Below are 17,930 nucleotides of genomic sequence, written 5' to 3'. Positions count from 1 at the left end.
CATGAGGTGCTCCTCCAATTGAGATTGACCGTCATGTTTAGCTTCTTCCGTTTTGTAATGATTGCTCCAACAGTGGACTTTTTTTTTCCACCAAGCAGCTTGGCAATTTCTCTGTAGCCCTTTCTAGCAGTGTGGAGTTGTACAATTTTGTCTCTGGTGTCTTTGGACAGCTCTTTGGTCTTGTCCATGTTACAAGTTTGAGTTTTACTGATTGTATGGGGTCGACAGGTGTCTTTATGTAGCTAGCGACCTCACACAGGTGCATCTGATTCAGGATAATACATGGAGTGGAATTGGAATTTTAAAGGCGAACTAACAGGTCTTTGAGGTTCAGAATTGTAGCTGATAGATATGTGTTCAAATACTTATTTGCAGCTGTATCACACGAATCATTAAATCATTTTGATTTCTGGATTTTTATTTTTAGATTATCTCTCTCACAGTGGACATCCACCTATGATGAAAATTTCAGACCCCTCCATGATTTCTAAGTGGGAGAACCTTCAATATAGCAGGGTGTTCAAATACTAATTATTACTCGTTTTCTTCACTGTGAATGTTTCCTGTGTGTTTTCCAGAAATCTGATGGATTAAAAGCGTGTGGCAGGTGAAAAGCAGTTGGGTGTTGAAGTGTTCAGAGTTGCTTCAGCCATCTGTTGGGACAGCAGTCCTGCTCTTCTCTCCTGCTGACCACACCCCTTCCCTCCTTCGATTGGTGGTTGTGACCCTGCTCCGGACAACTTGCTGCAGGGTCTTTCCTGAGCAGCAGCAGCTGCGTCCTGCTCGCTAATTCCTCACCCTCCCCTCCTTCCTGTTCTTGGTCAGACAAGGCGAGGCCCTCCTGTCTTCCCCAGCTCACCCACTGAATAAATTGTTTCTCATTGAAAACACACTCACGAAGACGTATTGGAAGTAATCGAGGGTGTTGAAGACCTTGATCCATCTGCAGACTTTTTCCCATTTTACCTGTCCTTGTCTCAAGCATGACTTCCATGTCCAGTCTCTTTTCCTTCACAAGTCCAGCAGTCAAGCGCCTGCTTGGCTGGAAACAAGGAGATGAGGAGGAGAAGTGGGCGGAAAAGGCCGTGGATGCCCTTGTGAAAAAGCTGAAGAAGAAAAAAGGGGCGATGGAGGACTTGGAAAAAGCCCTCAGCTGCCCAGGGCAACCCAGCAAATGTGTGACCATTCCAAGATCTCTGGACGGCCGGCTACAGGTTTCCCATCGTAAAGGTCTGCCGCATGTAATATACTGTCGGGTGTGGCGTTGGCCAGACCTCCAGTCCCACCATGAGCTCAAGCCCCTGGAAGTATGCGAGTACCCATTTGGCTCTAAACAGAAAGAGGTGTGCATTAATCCATATCACTACAAGCGAGTGGAGAGTCCAGGTGAGCACACTTTAAGTTTCTATTTCATTTAGAAATTCTAGAAACGCATCAAGAGTTATCTACTGTATTATTGTCCATCTGTGCAGCATGACAAAAATGCACATTCCCTTTGCTGTGGAAATGCACAGAAATAAAGGTGTTATTTGGCCTTCACAACCGCTGCCTCCATTCCCCCGCACAGAAAATCAATATGATGACCTCTTATTAGATGATGTGTCTCAGAGACTCTACAAGGGTGTGGCATGAGAGAATGCATTTGGAAATGTATGAACCTCTCCGACTAAGTGGATAGCGCGTTATCTCGCTCGGTTTATGAATCGGGATCCCTACATGGAGTATATAATTAGTATTCAAATAAATATTACGTTATTTTATTATCCTCAAAAATTCAGGTTTATTCTTTTGTTTTGTTTTCAAATCAGGGTTTGTATTTAATTGAACTTTGCTGGGTCTACGCTTATAAGTTATTTAGAAAGTATGCAAATCACACCATGGACTGCTGCTTTTACTGGCTAGAACTTTGCATAAATCTTATACTTAGTTTAGTTTTCTAATCTATACCATGGGCACAAACCAGCAGATTGATATAGAAGATCAATGCTAAGTCAATGTCAATCAAACAAGATGAATTGATCACCAGCCAATTGCAAAGTGTGACACATCTAATCGACTAAGCCCCAGAAGCAGTTTTATGCACTGCACTTCAAATTCTGTGGAGGATTATGCAATATCTGTATATGATTTGTTGATGGTTGGTCATTTTGTAAGAAGAGTAATAAGTTTTTTTTTTTAATTACACAATACGTATAATTAATAAATGAAACAAAATCATAAGCACTAAGATGAAACATTTTTGAAAAGTAGAAACATACAAACCTGCTCTAAAAATGAATTAAAAGTAACTGAAATTAAAAAGGAAACTTCAAAAGGAAATAAACACTATCATGGAAAAACTATTATAACCCTTAGTCCCAGCACAGACTTGATGCAAACAAATGCATGTGTACTTTCAACAATATTAAAATCTTAACAATTAGGTTAAACATATACAAAAATCATATAAGAATTAGAGCAAAGCAAATTTATTTCTACAGCGCTATTCATACACGAGGTAACTCAATGTGCTTTACATGATTAAAGGCATTTGAAAACATAAAACATTTAAAACTGGATTAAAATAAATAAAAATGACGTTTTTTTAAAAAACACAAACCGCATACAGTGCAAGTAATATGATCAAAAAGTGGATATATTCTAAAAAGCATGAGAAAAGAAGAGAAAAGAGTTTTCAACCTGGATTTAAAAACATTCATGCTTGGGGCTGACCTCACCTGTTTTGGCAACTTATTCCATTTGTGTGCAGCATAATAGCTAAATGCTGCTTCACAATGTTTGCTCTGGACTCTGCGCTCCACTATTTGACCTAAGTCAGTCGATCTCAGAGCTCTACTGGGTTTGTATTCCCTAAGCATTTCTAACATGTATTCAGGACCTAAATAATTTAGTGATTTATAGACCAGTACCAGAACTTTAAAATCTAGTCTAAAACTGACTGGAAGCCAGTGCAAGGACTTTTGAATTGGAGTTATATGTTCCTGACCGCTTTGTTTTGGCCAGAACGTGAGCTGCAGCATTCTGAATGAGCTGCAGCTGTTTAATACTCTTATACTTTTTTTTTGGGGGGGGGGAGTCCAAACAGAAGCCCATTAAAGTCATCAAGTCTACTTGAGATAAAAGCATGGATGAGCTTTTCCTGGTCTACTTGACACATATAAAACTTCAATCTAGATATGTTCTTCAGATGATAGAAGGGAGTTTTTGAGATTAATTTTGATATGTTGAAAGTCAGGTCGGAATCAATCAGAACACCAAGTTTTTGGACTTAGTCTTTGTTTTTTAAAGATAGACAGTCCAGGTGTTTTATATGGCCCAATTACCATAATTAGTACAGTAGTACCTCTACTTACGAACATCTCGTAACAAAAAATTCTGGTTACGAAATGCTTCCACGGAAAATATTATCTCTAGCTACAAAGGAAAATTGAGGATACGAAAGGAAAAATTAAGCTATGGATTCACGGCTCCCAAATTCCGCCGGACGTAAACATCCTGTATCTTGGTTTGTGTGGTGCAATGGAGCTGCTCTCTCATTGGTTATCCCTGTTCCATCTCCCTGGCATCACGTTGGCTTTGAGGCATGTCAGTCCTTACCCATCATGCTTTGTTTCTCTTGGACAATCAAGTGTCACAGAATCACAAGCTAGCGCAAATTGGAAAAGTACAACATTTTCGTGAGTTTTTGGTTTTCAGAAGTTTATTTACATGTAAAATGCCCTTCCACTTATGAAAAATTCACATTAAGTAGAGGTACAACTCTATAAGGATATGGCTAAATGAAAAATAACTGATACAATGCCAAAAGCTAGGTGCTGTAAGTTTCTCTCCCCGGCTAAAATGCAGAGGGGTTGCGTCAGGAAGGGCATCCGGCGTAAAACTGTGCTAAACAAATGTGTGCGTTCATCTGAGATGACACGCTGTGGCTACTCCTAACGGGACAAGCCGGAAGGAAAAGAAGTCATATATATTTTAAAAAATCTAAAGCAACCAAAAATTAATTTTGATGCCAAATTTTTATTAAAATTAAGACTGCAGATACACACTTTTTAACTAAGAGCAAACGTGCCTTGGTGTGGAGTTTTGGTTGGTGATCAAGTAAATACAGTAACATAAGATTTGGCATGTTTGTCTTCTCATTCTAATTACAGTCATCCAAAAACAGTTATAATATATGAAGTTGTTTGTAAGTAAAGCTGTGTCCAAAGTTAAGAATTTTGTGATATTGCAAGTTGTGAGTTAAGAGTGTGAATTTTCTGGCTTGGTTTTAACTTACCAGTCTTACATGTAAATTATGTTCATATGAAACTTTATGTAATCTTCCATGATCGCAAATCAAATTGTCATTTGTCTATTACAATCTTTCTCCCCCTTCTTTGTTTGATCTGCCACAGTGCTCCCCCCTGTGTTGGTACCACGCCACAGCGAGTTCAACCCACAGCACAGCTTGCTTGTACAGTTTCGCAACTTGACACACAACGAGCCACACATGGCCCTGAATGCCACCTTTCCCGAGTCTTTCCAGCAGTCACACAGTGGAGGCAGCAGCACCGGTGGAGGAGGGTCTTTTCCCATCTCTCCCAACTCTCCATATCCTCCTTCTCCAGCCAGCAGTGGTACTTATCCCAACTCTCCTGCCAGCTCGGGGCCCTCTAGTCCATTCCAGCTCCCAGGTAAATGTATGCTAAAATGTCTTCATTTAAATACCGTAATTTCCGGCGTACAGAGCGCACCTGATTATAAGTCTCACAGAGTACATTTGTAAAGGGAATACCATTTGGTACATACATAAGCCACACGTGTGTAAAAGGCGCAAGTGCCCACATTGAAACCCAAATTGAAATGAGATATTTACAAAGAAAGACGGTACACAGAGTTTTCAAAGTTTTAATACCTTAGCTTGGCTTAACATAGCAACAACATGGTAGCACGAACAGGGCTGTTTAAAATAAATAAATAAATAAATTGAAAAAAAAAAAAAAACAGCCGCGGCAGCTACGCTTTAGCAACATGATAGCACAGCACTAACAAGGCCGGTTAAAGAAAAAAACACCTAAATCACTGAGATGTGGCAGTAACACAGCAGCAACACGCTAGCGCGGCCTAACAAGTGTAGCGCTAACAAGGCCGGTTAAAAAAAACACACCGGTAAAAATCACTGAGACACGGCAGTAACAGAGCAGCAACATGCTATCACAGCCCTAACAGGGCCTAACAGAAAAAGAAAAACATACCAGTAAAAGTCACTGCCTCAGCACATATATTCCACCGGTCTCACTCTTACCTTTTCCACTCGAGTTCTCCTTGCGGTTGTTACAAAAAATGCACAAAATAGCTGCATCACCGCATTGTAGGCTTATTGGCCGGAAATTACGGTAATTAATTTTAAAGCTCCACTGTCATCCTAATAAACATTCTAAAGTAGATATTGTAATGAAAAATACATATAACATTATTCACTTCAATGTCTATACGAAAAAATAAATATGAGGGGAGAGTGTTTCATCCATGCGCAAAGTTTTAGAAGTCTCATTTGACATCCAAGTGGTCGCCATATTGCTTGCAACGTCAGCAGATGTTACACCGGGACATTTGCCATTTAAAACGTGGAGTGGACACTTGCTATTAAACACGGCAGCTCTTTTCGAAGAAGAAAACATTTCACAATCGAGTGAAATGACTTGAACAATATTACCCTATCCTTTCGAGCCATATTTTGATGATGCACTGATCAGTTCAAAGTAACAGAATCCCCGACAGTATGTAGTGTACTCAGGAGAACCCATGCCGGGCAGTCTCCTCCCGCACGTGGCCAAACCACCTCCGCGTCAGGGCCAACGCGGAAGCCGTTGCCGGCGAGCAAGCCGTCGCTGGCAGGCGAAACCGGGCGAGCGAGCCGACGCGGAAACAGTCGCCGGAGAGCCAATGCGCAAAGTGGGGTGCCTAGACAAGGTTGGCTGGTAGGGAAAGAACCTGGCCAAACCACTTCTCCGCCCGATTCACCTCCATGTTTGGGTTAACGCCAGGCCGGGCCCTGTGGCGATCCACAAGGCCGGCTCGGCCTTGTCGTCAAGGCCGGCTCGGCCTTGTCGTCAAGGCCGGTGGCGATCCACAAGGCCGGCTCGGCCGTGTCGTCAAGGCCGGCGGCGATCCACAAGGCCGGCTCGGCCGTGTCGTCAAGGCCGGCGGCGATCCACAAGGCCGGCTCGGCCGTGTCGTCAAGGCCGGCGGCGATCCACAAGGCCGGCTCGGCCGTGTCGTCAAGGCCGGCGGCGATCCACAAGGCCGGCTCGGCCGTGTCGTCAAGGCCGGCGGCGATCCACAAGGGGCCTCCTTCTGCAGCTACTGCTCGGAAGCCATTCGATGCGCACATCGACATATTTAGCACCCCTGAGTTACTATGCAGATCTTTTACTTCATGAGAGGATTGCGTGCCACACCCAACTATTTTTTTTTTTTATTTATCTATTTATTTTTTTTGTAGCTAAGGGAAACCTTATAAAGACGTGCAAAAAAATTATCGGCTGTTCAGCTCAAATGTTACACACCTACCTGTTATTTGGAAGCCACGAAGCTCTCGTCCTTTCCACCCGTGCAATCCATTTTTCATGACGAACCGGGTCTCTTGGAAACTTATGAAGGGTAAATCCAACCTCCCGAGTGTTCAAGCAATATCCAGCAATGCAACGAGCCGGCATTTTGTGCAACACGAAGGAACAACGAGCTACCTTTACGTAGGTAAAACTAATAGAAACAAGTCCCCTTGAGCGTGCTACTGCCTCCAACAACATCACTTCCCACTTCTTGCCGAAAACAAATCTCTCGAGAGGATTTTCATGGTGGGAGTTACAAAAAGCCATATATGTCAAAGTCATGTTTTGTGGCGAAAAGCAGATGGTTCCATACTTTTTTTTTTTTTTTTTTTTTTTTTATGAATAACATACTAAAAATCATCCATTTTTATGAGAGTGGCATTTTAAGCTCTATACACTAGCTATTTGACCAAACAAAAAAAAAATGTTACATTGCCACTCTTGGAATATTGTATTCCTCTCAATCAAGTTGCACTTCAAATAGCCAGGGGTGTCTAAACTAAAGCTCACCCAATACACTTATATATTATATACATATACTAAAACTACGTTGATCCAGGCCTTGTCATTTACCTGCTCTACTTACTTTCCATACTGGTTGGTAGGGCAAGAAAAAATTTAATTCTCATCACATCCCGTAATTTTTCATGTATAATGTGCATTTCCCCCCCACCCAAAAAAAAAGTCAATTGTGCGCAATGGCCAAAGGGAAATGAAAAATACTTATACATCCTTTTACAAATGTCTGCCGCCATCTAGTGGTTATGAAAAAGCTGTACACTTTAATTCCAGTATGCTATAACCACCTCCGTCTTATGAGAGTGGTCTACACTTTCATTCTAATATACCACCACCCAGATGACATGAAAATGATGTAGCCTACTATATATATATATATATATATATATATATATATATATATATATATATATATATCACTGTTTTTCCACCTTTTTTATCAAATTTATAAGTGCTTGGCAAATCAAGGGTGAGGTGTTTGATCAACGATTGCTACGCACCCAATTTTGTGCTCGTGCTGCTTTCTCAGGCGAATGAACTGGTCGTATCTTGTCAATTTATTGTCACCAGCTGGAAGATGATGTGCAATTGTTTTGACTGCGCCTAACAGAGAAGTTATGCCTCCTCATAAATAAGTAGCACAAGTTCGCAGATGCCCTAAAGTCTTTGTTCCTTTTAGTCCTCATTATTTTCAGCGCTTTGAGGCGAAGCTCCGCGGTGCTAATGCCACAGCTTCTTGCCCTCTATTCAGCTACAATCTATACCTGCTCCACAATCTCACTATTGATTCAGCCACTTTGAACAGCCACACTTCTTCGTGGTTGCCAACTTCTTCGGCAGCAATGATGACTTTTCTTTTAAAAGCCGCTGTGTAACGCGGCCTTTTAGTCTACTGTTTGTCTTTAAGTTAAACTCACAGGCAGCCATTTTGGATGTTTGGTGTGCAGTAGCAATAACTAACAATGATTGAAAATTTTAATATATACTTTTTTTACCACCCTATGTACCTGTATATGACTATACAATGTGATTATTATTATTTTTTTATTTGAAATCGATACCTAAATATAATCCGCACTTGACTTTTTGAAAATGTTTCTAGGAAATTTTGCACAATATACACAAGAAATTATGCTACATAATGATCACAGATGCAGCTACACTTAGATGCGTCAGATGCATTTGTCATTTAAATGGATAGCTTGACAAAGGTGGTTAGACAGGAATCTGCTTGGATCATGGTGTTCGCAGACAATGAAATCTGCAGTGAAGGAACAGTTAGAAAGGTGGAGGCATGCCTTGCAAAGGAGAGGAATGAAACATAACCCAAAGACGGAATACATGCGCATGAATGAGTGGGGTGGAGGGGGAAGAGTGAGGCGACAGAAAGAGATGGCCACGGCGTATGACTTTTAATTCTCAAACTATCCAGAACAATGGCAAGTTTAGTAAAGAAGTAGCAGAATGGGTCCAGGCAGGTAGGAACAGGTGGAGGAAGGTGTCAGGTGTATTGTGTGACAGAAGAGTCTCTGCTAGGATGACTGCAAAGTTTATAAAACAGTAGTAAGTGTCAGCTATGATGTACATATTAGAGACAGTGGCACTGGACAGACAACAGGAAGCAGAGTTGGAGGTGGCGGAAATGAAGATATTGAGGTTCTCTCTAGGAGTGGCCAGGTTGTATAAAATCAGAAATAATCTCATCAGAGGGACAGCCAAAGTTCAGTGTTTTGGAGACAAATTTAGAGAGAGCAGACCTCAATGGTTTGGACAAGTCCATAGGGGGAGAGTGAGTATATTGGTAGAAAGGTGGTGATGATGGACATGCCAGAGAAGAGTGCGAGGAAGACCAAATAAAAAGGTCATGGAAGTAGTGAGGAAAGACATGAGGGCTTTTGGTGATTGAGCGCAGGAGATGGGCTTACATGGAGTCACTGTGGCGACCCCTAAAGCAACAAGCCGAAAGGAAAAGAAGTCAATCTATACCAAACCGAAAACTGTTCCCACAAAACCCAGATACGAAAGGACCATGCATTTTGTGAACCGTTTAACCCTTATTCTCAGCAGTGTCATACAGGAGAAATGTGATTGTGAACCATAACAATATTTGTCCGGAATTTTTGTTCTTAAACAGGGGCATTTGTGTGTATGTTGAAATTTATATTTTGCTGTCTTTCACGTTTTCTCAGGACAGCTTTGTTGATGGTTCTGTCTTTTGGTGCCGTCTCAAGCAGCTCATTTGGCATCTATCAGGAATAGTTGTCATATGGCTGCTCTCCAGTCCTGGGACTTGAAATCTGACACCTTTTTGTGAGAATGAGTGTGATCATTTTCCCCTGTTTGTGTGTGCATGTGTGTGTATGTGCGCGTATGTTTCTGTGTCTGATAGCAAGTGAAAACCACCATTTACCAGTAGCAACTGCCTCAGCGTCACTAACCACTCTTTCGCTCTCCCTTACTTGTCCCAGCTGACACACCCCCTCCAGCATACATGCCTCCTGATGAGCAACTGGGCCAAGAGAGCCAGTCCATGGAAACAAGCAGCAGCCTAGTACCACAGATTATGGCTAGAGGAGGTGAGCAGAACAGTACATGTGACCTTTTGATTAGTTTTACTTTTCATTGAACACCCTGCAATTTAGCAAGTTCTCCCACTTTGAAGTCATGGCGGGTGTCTGAAATTTTCCTCTTATGTGCTCATTTACTGTGAGAGCTATAATCTTATAATAACAAAAAAAATCTGGAAATCACAATGTAATTTTTTTTTTTTTTTAAATACCATATATGTATGTTTCTGCTGCAAATAAGTATTTGAACACCTGCCAATCAGCAAAAATATTGGCCCTCAAAGACCTGTTCGTCCGCATCTAAAAACATCAACTTACACTCCACTTATTGTTCTAAATTAGAATCCCATTGGCTAGGAGGAATGTACATGCGTATGTTTTCTCTCGGCTGTCAAAGTTTGCCTCCTCCATCCGCCACGATGCTTTTTGCTTGTCAGTCACCCTTCACATAGTTACCCAAGGCTAAAGGTAAATGAACATATTTTTAAAAATTATCCTTGACATTATGTATCCTTATTTATGGCGGGGGGCGTCTTGGAACGAATTACGCCATTTCCATGTAAAATGCAGTACAAAATCTACTACTTGTTTAAGAAAAATTCACATTACGAAATTACTTCCGGAATGGATTAATATCTTTAGAGGTACCAGGTATGTAGCTTCATGTATGCACCACACCGCACTGCCACAAAGAGGCCAAGATGTGCACAGCATGAACAGCAGTTTTGTGCTGTAGTCATGATTTGTATAAAAAAACAAGTTTCCCCACCCCTCCAACTCAAATTTTCCCATTGTAAGTCTGTTCTCTCTAGTGAGGATAAGCAGTACAGAAAATGGATGTATGGATTGCAAACAATTTTTCTATTTGCTGAATACCAGAATGCAGACAAATATAATCAGTGTTTCTCACCCAGGGGTCTGTGGACCTGCACTGGTCCATGCTATCATTGCAAGGATTCCTTAAAAATAAAATAGTGGTACCTCAGTTTTCGAACGTCTGTTTTCGTACAAATCGGTTTTCTAACGAAAATTTTTTGGGCTTTGGATTTCGAGCAAAAATCGGTATTCGAACGCCCCGACCGGCTGATCCATGACAATTTGTTATTGGGGGAATCTCGGCACCCCTGAGTTACATTGAAAACATTTCTGGGATATAACACAGGTAATCTTTCAGTATCTAACTATAGTAAGTATGAGATTGTGATTTACTTGATCTAAGTTCTAACATAAGTGCCCATATATCTAAATGTGAACGGTTATCTTCTCCCGTGGTACTGCATTATTTTGAAGTTGAAAACTTTTCCCCTCTACATGCTTTAGGAAGAGATAGATCTACTGCTAGCTTTCATCAATGGATTGGCAATAGATACCGCCATAAATTACGGTAGATTATAATACATCATGATGAAATAAAAATGATTTGATTATATGAATATTTAGTTTTGGAATTGAATGTCTATTGACCACTTTAAAAATGTCTGTCTCAGTCTGTGCAGTGTCAATAAATTATGATTATGGTATTAGGTAACAACTCCATACTCTGGTATAACTCAGTAAGTTATTTTAAGGTCTTGAGATTCAATCCTTAAACACACCCGCAACTTTATCTGCGGGCATGACTGGTGGACCACACCCAGAACTTTATTTCTGCTGGCATGACTGGCCACACCCGTACATTTTTCAAATGTGACTGAAGTTTATTAATGGTGATTTGAATCAGAATCAAAATATTAATATATTTTCCTTTTGCCTAGTCCTAATGTAGAGGGCCCATTACTAGACTGCTTTAATATTTTTCTTGTATTTGAAAGACCATATATTTTTTTTTTTTTAAATTTAATAGGACTCCTTCTCAGTAGGCTTTACACAATCAGGAGTTGCCAATCAGCAAGTCAAAAAAAACCCCAATTCGATCATAAGATTGAGCAATGAGAGTACCGTATTTTCACAGCTATAAGGCACACCATGTTAAAAGGCGCAGTCTCAGATACGGGTGCAATTCCAGTATTTGACACACGTAAAAGGTGCACCATATGAGGCCTCGCAAGACAGGCACAATTATACCTTTATTTTTGTAAGCAGAAGAAGCTTACACTTCGCGAGTCATGAGTCAACACACCATCTTCACACACGGTTTCACACCAAGCCAAAATCTTTACACCACAGCAAACAGAACAGCACAACCATCAGACATCAAAATGATGAGCGAAGAAATAATTGGCACAAAACATGCACTTCAAACTTTATTTACTTACACGTTTAGCACCGCAAAGGATATAGCTATATAGGAACATTAGCTTAAAGCATACGGGAGCGTCCATGCACGCTATTTAAAAAGGGTACCGGATAGGAAACAGAGTTCAGTGGTACATACTTTACTGACATATTTCAGTGTAAATCATGAGTTCAGTTGTACTTTAAGTATTTAACTATGTAGCTATACAAAATAGCTGTATAGAGATGCTAACCGAAACCATATGGTAGCGTGTATGCACGCTTTTTAAATACTTCAATAAAGTACAACCAAGTTCATTGTTTACAATGTTAAGTACTTCATTAAAGTACAACCGAACTAGAGTTTTCCTCCGGGTGCCTTTTTAAATGGCGTGCATGCATGCTACCGTATGCTTGAAGCTAGTATTGCTATATAGTATAGCTACATTATTAAATACGTTAATGAAGTACAACCGAAGTCACTGTGTATATGGTACATCCCACGCCACTTGCAACTTCACTTTGCTTACCCTGTTCATGTCGATGTCCAGCGAATGAAGTGCTTTCTTGTTTTTCTTTCACAGCGATTGTTCTTTGTTAAATAATCCATTGCTTGTGTTGTTCTTTCAACTTGGGCCTCCTCATCTTGTTTCCACGGAAATTCAGCTTCGTCTTCTTGACTTGGCAAAGCTTGTTTTCCTACTTCCTCAAGTAAAACCAGACACGTGAGCCCAAGCATCCTTAATCCTTTCAGAAATTGTGGCGTAACCCGTCCAGGGGTGCCTCTTAATAATAATAAATAAATAATAAATATTTACAATAAATGCACCGCACCGTATTAAAAGTATGTGAACGTACCTCAAGCGCTCTTTCCCTGTCCTGAGCACTGGTAACCACCAACACCCCCCCATTTTCTTAAAATGCAGTCTGCGCGATCTTCCTGTTTCATCCCCACAGTAAAGAGTGTATCCGGCCGCATTTGAGTTAAATAGAGAGAGCCCAATGATCATAAAAACTGGATGTGGTGGTATCTGAATACAATATTTTATTGGAGTCGTCTGACATTGCAATCATGAAAGACCAAATTTGTCTTGTAGTCTGAGCCGCGTATTATGTGTCGTCTTTCTCAGGATTCTCTCTCCCATCTGTACTACATATACAGTACTACATCAAAAGTCACAAAATACATAAATAGTACTATATAAAAATAAACTAACTTATTATACTGTACACATCAATGACGTGCTTTAAATGTCTTTCTTGGAGCCAATCTAATCTGCAAATTTTGACCTCAAAACCAATCAGAAAAAAAAAGCCAATTACCAACTGATCTGATCAGGTCGATAAAATCGGTGTAGTCTGCTTCTAAGTTTCGTGCCCGTTTAGTCATGGATAAGGATTTAACATGAGATGTTGATGTACTGTAGATAAGGAAATTGTGTGTATGTAACGTGGCTGTTTTTTTCCTAGATGTGCAGCCAGTGGAATATGAGGAGCCGAGCCACTGGTGCTCCATTGTCTACTATGAACTTAACAACCGTGTGGGTGAAGCTTACCATGCTTCATCAACCAGTGTACTTGTGGACGGCTTCACTGATCCGTCAAATAACAAGAACCGGTTCTGCCTCGGTCTGTTGTCAAATGTCAATCGCAACTCTACAATTGAGAACACCCGTCGGCACATTGGCAAAGGTATGACCATGGGTGGTCAACAAATCACAGTTCACAACCTTTTCGTTAAATACTAACAGTAGTCAGTTCTCTTCCACCAGGGGTTCACCTGTACTACGTAGGTGGGGAGGTGTATGCAGAGTGCCTTAGTGACACCAGCATTTTCGTCCAGAGCCGTAACTGCAACTATCACCATGGCTTCCATCCCACAACTGTCTGCAAGATCCCAAGTGGCTGCAGTCTGAAGATCTTCAACAACCAGGAGTTTGCCCAACTTCTGGCTCAGTCTGTCAACCATGGCTTTGAGGCAGTTTATGAGCTTACCAAAATGTGCACCATCCGGATGAGCTTTGTTAAGGTAGGACTGTCAAGTTCATTACTAGGTGGAACAGTAAGTTTAAAGGGCCACTGACACTTAAAACATAAAATTTTGTATGTTTTTAACCGAAAATAATCATCCGGAATGGACCCATCTATTTTTTTTCACAGCAAGTCAGAATGTTGGCGTATTTTGTTTTTTTTTTTTTCATCTCCCACCAGGGAAAGTCTCTCTCAGATTTTGTGTTGAGGAAGAACCAGGAAGTGACGTTTTTTGCAATAGCAGGGTCAAGTGTTTATTTTAGTTTGTACCTATTTTAGCGGTGAGAAATTACCTGGGTTTTTTTTCACCGTGTTAGCCAAAATGCTGGCTCATTGTATTGCTGGATTTTGCTCGAACACTCGGGAGGATGGATTCACCCTTCACACTTTTCCAAAACACCCGGTTCATCGTGAAAAATGTATTGCACAGGTGCAAAGGACAAGAGTTTTGTGAGTATTAAAAAAAAAAGTTGTGGGGGACTAATTTGTCTTGGAGTTTACAGCATATGTTCCGTGTGAATTTAGAATAAATCCCCTTGGACAAACCGCCAAAGTATAAAAAAAACCTCTGGTATTGCGTTTAAGACAATTTAATCACACACAATACAACACAAAACAATAACAAAATAGAAGTACAAAGACAGTTTAGTAGCGTGTAACACAAGCTAACTAGACGTATACTCACCAAACTCGAAAAACATCTCCAAAAGCAGCAATAATAAAAAGCTTTGTCTGCGTCCGATGACGTAATCCTTCTCAGAACATAACAAAAGACTTGTGTCATAATAACTTCATAAAGTACGGAAGTCAGGGGTGCTAAATATGTCGATGTGCGCGGGCCGACATTGTCACTCACCGGGCAGCCTGGGATTGTTGTCGCTCGCCGGCGGAGGTGGATCAGGCGGGGTGGTGGTTTCGCCGCATGGGGGGAGGAAAAAGGAGCTGTCAGTGGCACTTTAACGTGCAGCATTAAAAGGCATGCATGTTATTAATGGATTATTAACGATACATACTTGTGTAGTTGGTATATTTATACCTCAGCTTAGTCAAGGAATTTTGAATTCCTTTTTAGACCTTTAATGAAAGAAACAGAAATTGAGGCCCCATAGCTCAGTGGTTAGAGCACTGGTTTAGTAAACCAGGGGTTGTGGGTTCGTATCCCACTGGGGCCTCCACTCCCTGAGAAGGGTTGTGTCAGGAAGGGCATCCGGCGTAAAAATTGTGCCAAACATATATGTGCGTTCATCTGAGATTACACACTGTGGCGACCCCAAAAGGGACAAGCCGAAAGTAACCTCCAATGAAAGAAACAGAAATTAACAAGTCATCGCTCTAAGTAAATAGAAATTGTATAGTAAATAATTATACCTTTTTCACAATTTCAAGTATTTGTTGGACACTAAACATTAAATAGTGGTCTCTGCATTAAAATCAGTTGACTACCGAATCAGCATTCATGTAGTTCTTCAGGAGATGTACTTCAGGATGGCAGGATATATTTACATACATATAGGTAACTGTTTACTTACCACAACCGTATGCTTAAAGGAATGCATTTTAAAACGATTGCATAAGTGTATGAATTTTTTTTTTCGTCCCAAAATCACAATCCCGATTTGGTTTCTGATTAGTGTAACGGTTTTGAAATGTATATACAGTATGCCCCTGCCCATTCGTGGTTCACCGTTTGCACTCCCACATTCTCAGATATTGCTTTTTACCCCATAATGTACCATATTTTCATGAGCATGCGTTGATAAGAGTTTAATTTTCTCCTAAATAGATGGGCTGCCTTATTATCCCACATGCCTTATGGTCACAATGAGTTCCAAAATCTGTAAATGTTGTTGCTTGACTCGTCCATTGAAATACACCTGAACACACTGGTTACATTATTAGCATGCCTGCTTGCATGTGTATGAGTGGAAAATGGATGGACGGATGTTCTATAGTCTTAGCCAAGCCCTGATATCCCCAGGTTTGGATAAATACCTTAACATCATTTAGTATTTAAATAATCTAAGACAGGAGTCAGGAACTTTGCTTAACCTGGAATAGTGAGAAATATGTCTAGGCACTCACACCTATTGTGGAGCACCGGCCCTCCTGCGGTTATATATATTACTTGAAGGAGTAACCTCAGTATATTAAATAAAATATTTACCAGACTCCTTTAAGGTTACTTTCTCACATTGTTTGGTTTGCATTTGGAATAACCTAGGTATAATTCGACACTCTTTATTAAGACAGTCAGGGCCTGTTATTGTGTCTAAAAGATGAAATGACCTTGAAAAGAATAATTAATGTTCATGCTGATAATGTTATTAAATCTGCTAACATAGACAAGACAGCACTAATGATTCTTGGAAAAAATGGCAGAGGCATTTTGAATGCTCAAAGAACTCAATTTAATTGACAAAGTTTAGCAAAGACAAAGCTTAAATCTAAAAGAAAATAAGTGTTATAATTGAACATGAGAACAAAATATTGAAAATCCAAAAGAAAAGAATAAATCAGAAATGCAGGAACAAAGTGAGAAAAAGGAATACTCACTCTTGATATAGTGAAAAAGTCCACAATTGTTTCTTTGATTTTTGGCATCATCAGTTTTCGTCCATCTTTATTCTTCACTCTATCTGGATGCTCAACAAGAATAGACAGTTCATATGAATCCATTGTCCAAATGTAATGACATTCTTGTCACTTGAATGACAACACAAACTCAGATTAGTTAATTGCAATTCAGTATACTACTAAAGTTTCTCCCTTCCCTCTGAATATACTTCTTGGCAGTATAACCTGTATTCTGTCTTGCATTCTCCTCTCCAGGGCTGGGGCGCAGAATACCACCGACAGGACGTCACCAGCACACCCTGCTGGATCGAGGTGCACCTGCATGGGCCGCTTCAATGGCTGGACAAGGTCCTGACTCAGATGGGTTCTCCCCTAAACCCAATCTCGTCAGTGTCCTAATAACAGTGGATTCGAATTTGACTTTTTTTTTTTTCCGCTTTCCCCCCTCCATCTGCAATTTTAATTTAAGGTGGATTTAATGGATGAACTGTTTACACTACATTTTTTTGGAACGGTATGTTGGACTGGAATGACAGCTACAGGCAGACATCAATTGTTGAAATGTTTCATGTTACCTGGAGAAAGACAAGAAATCCCAGACTAACAGTGATGGCATGGACTGCCATATCTGCATCCTTTGACTCATTGTACACCTTCGATACATCCAATTTTTATCTTTTTGCATCTATCGGTTACTGCATCTGGTTATTTTATATGTTTAGTTCTGAATTGCAGCTTGTTACCTTTGACAGTTAATTCAAAATTTTATGGAACTTTTTTTTTTGTCTTGATACAAAGAAAATAGACTGACAGTCAGATATCACAATCTTCAATCTTTTAGTCTATAATTGTAGAAAGAAAACTGACCTACTGCTTTTCTAATCTAATAGTTTTGATGTGGGAGATCGATCACTGAATAACTTCTTTTTGCCATAAGCTAACCCCATTGTCAATGTTACATCTGTTATAGTAGAAGTAGTCAAAATCAAATCTGCCAATAGACATTTTAGAAGTGACTGCATTGTCTGCATTCGCTTTGTTAATATTGTGCACTCGGATTATGTGGAAGCATATCATAAATGTTGCTGTGGGTTAGACCTTATGTTGATGAATGACTACATTAGCTCCATTAATTAAACAGGTTTTTTGGCTACCATGGCTTTGTTTACTTCTTGTACATTTGACATAATGGAAATTCAGTTGTTGGATCTCCTGCAATTTTAACATTTTGAAGAAATCAACTCACCAGATTAACTATGTATACAAATAGAAACCTTCAATTCTACTAATATCACATGGCCATATGATGTACTTTAATATATGAATTCATTACAGTTAGTTGTCTACACAGATTTATCCACCCAGGTTCTATGCTCCCTAAATGTGACTAGACGGGAGCCAGGGAATACCTCTCCCGACTGCTCTCCAGGGA

General features: G+C 40.2%; 1 protein-coding gene and 1 non-coding gene across 2 annotated transcripts in view; both read left to right on the top strand.

Annotated features, from left to right (window-relative positions):
* smad5 (SMAD family member 5) overlaps nt 1-17,651 on the top strand; it is a 33,223-nt gene extending 15,572 nt beyond the window's left edge. Inside the window, exons 2-7 of the mRNA XM_061835888.1 lie at nt 579-1,386; nt 4,395-4,673; nt 9,581-9,688; nt 13,364-13,585; nt 13,666-13,922; nt 16,754-17,651. Of these exons, the coding sequence (XP_061691872.1) occupies nt 984-1,386; nt 4,395-4,673; nt 9,581-9,688; nt 13,364-13,585; nt 13,666-13,922; nt 16,754-16,897 (1,413 nt within the window). The 5' untranslated portion in view covers nt 579-983 and the 3' untranslated portion in view covers nt 16,898-17,651. The remainder of the gene's footprint in view (nt 1-578; nt 1,387-4,394; nt 4,674-9,580; nt 9,689-13,363; nt 13,586-13,665; nt 13,923-16,753) is intronic.
* Nucleotides 15,024-15,096, top strand: trnat-agu (transfer RNA threonine (anticodon AGU)). The gene has a single exon. It is a non-coding gene; the product is annotated as a tRNA-Thr (tRNA).
* Nucleotides 17,652-17,930: the final 279 nt, after the last annotated feature.

The sequence above is a fragment of the Syngnathoides biaculeatus genome, chromosome 11, assembly GCF_019802595.1.
Source record: "Syngnathoides biaculeatus isolate LvHL_M chromosome 11, ASM1980259v1, whole genome shotgun sequence".
Classification (NCBI taxonomy): Eukaryota; Metazoa; Chordata; class Actinopteri; order Syngnathiformes; family Syngnathidae; genus Syngnathoides; species Syngnathoides biaculeatus.
Note: the sequence above shows the minus strand (reverse complement) of the source record. Positions and strands in the feature narration are given on the sequence as shown.